Source organism: Orbicella faveolata, unplaced genomic scaffold, assembly GCF_042242905.1.
Source record: "Orbicella faveolata isolate gen_17 unplaced genomic scaffold, um_ofav_v1 contig_2, whole genome shotgun sequence".
Classification (NCBI taxonomy): domain Eukaryota; kingdom Metazoa; phylum Cnidaria; class Anthozoa; order Scleractinia; family Merulinidae; genus Orbicella; species Orbicella faveolata.
The window spans coordinates 6,209,398-6,216,076 of NW_028301547.1; the positions used below are offsets into that span (position 1 = coordinate 6,209,398).

General features: G+C 40.3%; 1 protein-coding gene across 1 annotated transcript; it reads right to left on the reverse strand.

Moving 5' to 3' along the window:
* Nucleotides 1-1,740: 1,740 nt before the first annotated feature.
* On the reverse strand, nt 1,741-2,922 carry LOC149111707 (uncharacterized). The gene has a single exon (XM_089288851.1). The coding sequence runs from the start codon at nt 2,920-2,922 to the stop codon at nt 1,741-1,743; it is 1,182 nt and encodes a 393-aa protein (XP_089144977.1).
* Between the last annotated feature and the right edge of the window lie 3,757 nt (nt 2,923-6,679).

The window sequence follows — 6,679 nt, forward strand, 5'->3', positions numbered from 1 at the left end:
AGGGTGTTCCTAATGCAACTGCCCCAGCATTTTGGCCCTAAAGATTGGTGGAATAATAACCCTAGAGCCCCAAAGGACACAATCCTGTTCACAGGACAGCTCATTTCTTCTATTATGAGAGGGTTTGAGGGTCTCGTCAGGAAACCGTTCTGGCCAACCTGACATTACAAATTGATGTACCTTACCAAGTACAGGATCTACAAGGGTTGCCTTTCCTATATCTTCTGCAGTGATTGGAAAATCATCATCAATTACACTCACACTGTAGACCACACCCTCACTTCCCACTGTGGAGTCCTCATGTGGTAGCCTTGAGAGAGCATCACAGTTGGCATGGTCTTCAGATCTTTTGTATTCAATCTCATAGTCATACACTGAAAGTACTAGACCCCACCTCTGCATCAGATCTGCTGCTAGTGTGGGGATAGCGGATTTGGGATTGAAAATTGCCAACAATGGTTTGTGATCAGTGATCAGGGTAAATCTACGCCCATACAAAAACTGGTGAAATTTTTTTCACCAAAAACAATTGATAATGCTTCACGCTCAATTTGTGCATAGTTCCTTTCACTTGAACTGAGTGTCCGAGAGGCATAGGCTATTGGCCCCTCCTGGCCATCATCCATCACATGGCTAATAAATGCTCCAATTTCATAGCTGGACGCATCACAAGTAAGTCTCAGTTCACGGTCCCCATCGTAATGCACCAACAGTGCATCACTGGTGAGACCTTGTTTACAAGCTTCGTATGCTTGCTGACACTCTTTTGTCCATGTCCACTGGACACCCTTTTTGAGGAGCTCATGTAATGGTGCTAGTGTGGTTGCTAAATCTGGTAGAAATAGGTGATAGTATTGGACCATGCCCCAAAAAATCTCAACTCACTGACGTTTTGTGGTACTGGTGCCCTTTTTACAGCATCCACTTTTTCCTCAACTGGATGCAAACCTCCGGCATCTATCTTCAAACCCAAATAGACAACTTCCCTCTTCAGAAATTCACACTTTGCCATTTTCAAATGCAGGTTATATTTATGCAACCTCTCCAATACCTCAGCCAGGATTTTGATATTCTCCTGCCAACTGACACCACCTATAAGAATGGCATCCTGCTTACACACACATTTTTCTACTGCTTGCAAAATCATGTCCATTTTAGCTTGGAATATTTTAGGTGCTGATTTAACCTCGTATGGTAATTTGGTGTAGGAATAGAGTCCCTTGTGTGTGCTAATTGTCAGGTACTCACGACTTGCTTTGTCCACACTTAGCTGAGCATATGCATGCAACAAATCAAGTTTGCTGAAAAATTTTGATCCCGAGAGGGCAGCATACCAGTCCTGTTGGGTGGGAAGGGGATACTGCTCATCTTCCACAGCTGAGTTGATGGTTACTTTGTAGTCCCCACAAATTCTAACCGATTTGTCAGCTTTTGGCACAACTACTATTGGGCTTGTCCAGTCTGATCTGTCCGTTTTAACGATTACCCCATTTTTCTCTAATTTATCCAATTCCTTTTCAACTTCATCGTTTAGTGCATATGGAACCCTACGTGGCTTAATAAATATGGGGTTTGCACCATCTTTCATGATGATGTGTGCTTCCAACCCTTTCATGCCCTCATAGCTATCTTTGAACAACTCACTGTGTTTAACTAGTAAACCATCAAGTTGACTTTTGGCACTTTCCAACTCGGATCTTGTTAAACTAAATATTTCACCCCACTCAAGCCTTATATGGTTTAACCAATTTCTCCCAGCAAAGTAGGCTTCTTCTCATAATCAGCTACAATAATTGGCAATGTATATTCATGGCCCTTGTACACTACATCACACAGCATTTCACCACACACTGTAAGGATTTCACCAGTATAGGTTTTCAATTCAACTTTTGATGGACGAAGTGGAAAATTACTGAATTTCTGAGAATGTGTGCTCTTACTCATTATTGAGTAATCAGCTGCAGTGTCTACTTCCATTGCACATGGTGAGCCATTTATGGTCGTTTCTACAGTATAACTTTTGTTGGTAGGATTATCTGTACCAACTGCATACACGGAATAGATACCTAACTTGTCATTATCATCACAACCTTCTGTGTTTGATTCTAACACACTATGAACATTACCTTTCGCTCCTGGTTGTTTTGTTTTCATGCTAGACTCAACATCTTTACCGCGACAAACTGATGCAGGGTGACCTTCTTTGCTACGTTTGTAGCATTTTGCTGACTTAAATTTACACTTAGGTGCGGCATGCTTACCACCACACCGATAACATGAGGGTTCCTTAGTGTTTACAGTTTCCAGTTTATTTACTATGCCTTGGCTGTCATCACTTGCACTGGCAGGACGGAATTCTTGGGTGTTCTTCTCTGCCATCTCCATGGACTTTGTAATCTGGCACGCTTTCTCAAAAGAAAGATCCTCGGTGTTCAAAAGTTTATTCTGTATTTTGGGATTGTTCAATCCACACACAAAACGGTTTCTCAGAGCCCGGTTGAGAAACTCCCCATAGTTACAATGAATCGATAACTTCTTCAAGGCCACAATAAAGTCACTTATGGATTCGTCTTGTTTTTGATAGCGAGTTCCAAAATGAAAACTCTCTGCTACCTCCAATGGCGCTGGATTGTAATGTTTCTCTAATGCTTTGACAATGTCAGCAAAAGGAGTGTCTTTTGGTTTCACTGGTGCCAGCAGATTGCTCAGGGTAGAATATGCTTCGGGTCCAATCTCAGTCAGAAAGATAGCACGTTTTCTATTTGCAACTTCGAGGTTGGCTTCCTCTTTACCCTCGCCTGTTTCTTCCATGATATTAATTGCCATGAAGAACATTTCCATTCTTTCCACATAGGAAGGAAAAGTCCCTCGCTCAGGCCGGCTAAACTCGCCAACACGACCAAACAGTCCAATTCCCGCCATTTTGATAGTACGTGCTCAAACTTTGATCAAGTTGCCTCGGTCGAAAACAAACCTTTTTCCTCACACAGAGAGAATCAAAACTTCACTGGATTTCATTCGTCTTCGTGCATGTAGAGTATCCCATTCTCGTCGCCAAAATGAAACATACTAGCAAAAGTATGGCTTGGTGACATAACAACACAAGTTCACGAGGCTTGCTCAACACAACAACTTTACTCTCTAAGCATCTTGAGTAATACAACAGCTTAACACAACTTCCGATTACGAATATATTACAATCGTCTTAGAGGAATTTGTAATAAAAGATAAACCGCTTCTTGAGCACTGATTTCAACTGCACTGAGAACTTTGTTTCTGATATGTCGAACTCTATTTGTAATGTTTTTATTACCTGCCTTTGCTTCTTCGGACGCTTTTTCTAGAAGTCTGCTCATACCTTGCTGGCCTTTTGTAATGTACGACAGTGTGTATGTAGCACATGCATAAGGATCTAACGCATATTGTATCTCCATGTCTGTTTTCCACGCTTGGAGTAAGTGAGCGTTGTAACTGTTAATCCTTATTTCTAATGGTGATCTTTTAAGAAATAACGTATTTGGCACACTGTTTCGTTTTTTAATGATTGCCTTTTCCACAAAACAATAGTTTGAACATCTTTGTCACATAAGGGCGGGGGGGGGGGGGGGGTATTCTACAAAGGTTTCAATGAGGAGGCTAGGCTCCATCTCAAGGTCCATTACCCCTTACCCTTTTGTACCATTTTGATAGAAAAGGCCCCTCTTTTGTAGACCTTTCATTGGAAAAGATTACAAACCTATTTAAGAATACTGCATTCCTTTTCTATTCCCTTGGAAAGAAGTTAATAAACAATATTACAGAATCTCCTCATTCTGGCTGAGGAGAGTAAATGCCAGCTTTTCCATAACATTTTAGAATCAGAATGTAAATCCTTAAACGACCGATTTCCCTACCCTTTCATACACCTCAACTTGTGAAATCCCTATCATTTTATAATTACATGTATACCTGAAGACTGAAAAAGGTATTCATTTTGATGTGCGCCTCCAGAGGCCTTATAGGTCATTACAGGGAGTATTAATTCCCACATACACAAGTCAGGAACTCTTGACAAGAAGTGATGAAAGCTGGCCTTGAGACAGGTCTGAGCCAGCTTCTTCAGTTTTTGAGCACAAACTTGTTGCTCTATGTCAACTTCTAGCACGGAACCTCTTTGCTGATCAGGTCTGCGTTCACAGACACTAGCTAGCATCACTCTCACAACACTACCAGTGTCACTGGCTGACAGTCTGATTCTTTAGTTCCACGCACCATGCTTCATTGTCAGACATGAGTTCACCAGCTTGTAAAATTCACCAGCCTGGCAGTGTCACTGTTGCGATTGCCTGTTCCCCCCACTTCTGATAATGGCTAGGTGTAGGGGCATGAAATTTCACTACTGTTCACGATTAGTTTGTCTTTTTAAAAGATGGCATATTGAAAGAGTGACAAATTAAAATTAAACTCTATAAGAGAGAATTGTCAGAATTGCTAGTGTTCTCACATTCCCTTAGGGATTGAAATGTCTTGATGTAAGATTATATAGGGAAAGCTCACTGAAAAATAATGCAAAATGTATGAGTAACCTTTCAAAATGAGTTGCCAATATGACAGGGATTAGAAGGTAACGAACTTGATCTGCAAACAGGGCAAATGAGAAGGTTTGAAGAAATTAAAGGTGCATGCTTGACCTCATGGAATGGGGGGGGGGGTGGGTGGTATTGGAACTTAGTTTTGCTGACATTTAATACTGCTGAAACGGAAAAATAAATTTGATTATAACCGAAGATGTCCAAATTACTGAATCGCCGTTAAAACTATCCTATTGCTTACTTTTTAAGGGATTCACGGCCTGCCTGTAACGAAGCGTTCATCAGTTAAGGGAGTGCTTAGGGAACACATGTTTAAGGTTCTTAACCAATCGTAACATATTTTATGGTGTCAGTTTGAGTCATACGCAAAAAAAACAATTTGTGTTAGTGTCGATCGGCAAGAAAGTTCCGCAAGGCGCGTTATGTGTGTGGTGGGTCTATTCTTGAAGTGATACGATTTACAGCTCTCAAGTACAAGTACTCTCGATTGTTTGGCAACGGTAAATTTGAAAAAATGCACTTCTGTTAATTAGGTTCCCCCACGTCTAGAAAACTGTCATTGCACTTTTCTTTTAGTGTAATGCCCACCTAGGAGAATAGGATATTTGAATTGAGTGCAACTTACCTAGAATTCATTATTTTCACGCAAACGATTACTCCTGTGGAATTCAGCGACGAAGAAAAGACCACATTTAGTAAAAAAACACACCTTTAAAACAGCGTGTTTTTGAGTAAATAATTGCCTTCAAACAAATTGATATGAAGAGAAAGAAGACAAAATTTAGTTTGTCGTGGCCAAATAAAACGTGAAAAATATCCGGCCGATTGCGAAAAATTGCCATTTTACTTACTGAGAGAACGATTATGCCACATTGAAATTTGATTTTGCCGCTCAGCTCGCAACCTCGTCCCCAGGCTCTCCCTCTTCTGCCTCCCTTGGTCGTTGGAAGAAAGACCCTGGTTGCAGCTGGTCACGTGCCCACCCAGAATCTGGGTGGTAAAGAAATATCTGTTAGGCGGGAGGAGTGACAGAGTGTTTTGAGGAGGCACATATTTCTTAATATATAATTCAAAATCGATGTATCCCATACGAAATTGATTTATGTTATTTTAAATTTGTAATATATATATTTAGCCGAGCCTAAAAGCGGACCTCCAAAGTTACTTATTTGGATGTTGTCAATAATTATAATCTAACATGTCCAACATGTAAGGCAAATTTTGGACGACTTTGTAGTTTCGACTGCGTTGGATTACATTGTAATGCAAATGAGAAAGCTAAACATTAAATTAAAAGGGCTATTGGGCTGAATTGTATGTGCTAAATAAATCGATGTCTGAGAAAACAGACAGGGGTTTTATGTGTTGGACACATTCCTCGTGCGTGTGGCCCCGTGGATGCCATCTTGATGGGGAATCCCGAACCATCGAGTTTGCATTCGAGTTTGAGTTCGAGTTTGAGTTCGAGTTTGAGTTCGAGTTAGACTTCGAGTTGGACTTCGAGTTGAAGATGGAGTGAGACTAAGTTTTTTTTTTAGCTTTTACAACTTTACCTCCTCCCACTGTTTCATTTTGTTTGGCAAGTTTAAAGAAGTGCTTGAAAGGAAATCTTTGGGCATCTGATGTGTGTAAGTAGCTTATACACGTAACACAGCGCGAGCTCTTGCGTCATTCTTTACTCCCTTAGCAACGTTCGAGAAATCCGTCTATGGGCCCTTAAAGATGGCTTATGATGTGTACGGTGTGCTGTTGCAGGTTTGGTTAACAAGTTGATTCAAGTTAATTCAAGTTTGTTCATGTATTGTATCAATTCATTAGAAGTACAACGGAAGTGCAATGTGCACATTGTTTGATGACCTCTTCCGTGGTTGAATAATAAAATTTTGGTCATGATGTTACGACACACTGTGGTCGTGCACAGATAATTTTCTAAACATGTTTAAGACATGTTTTGGATTTAGACATGTTTTGTTTTTGTTGGCTCGTTCTGTTGTAATAATTACTTCCGGATCAATTGTTTAAGTTAAATTGAATTTTGAATAGTTTAATTTGATCTACATTTGTAAATGTTTTGTATTTCAGTTTACTTAACACTAGTTGATATTGAC

Coding starts and splice junctions, on each gene's coding strand:
- LOC149111707 (XM_089288851.1), bottom strand. CDS start 2,922: ATGGCGGGAATTGGACTGTTTGGTCGTGTTGGCGAGTTTAGCCGGCCT.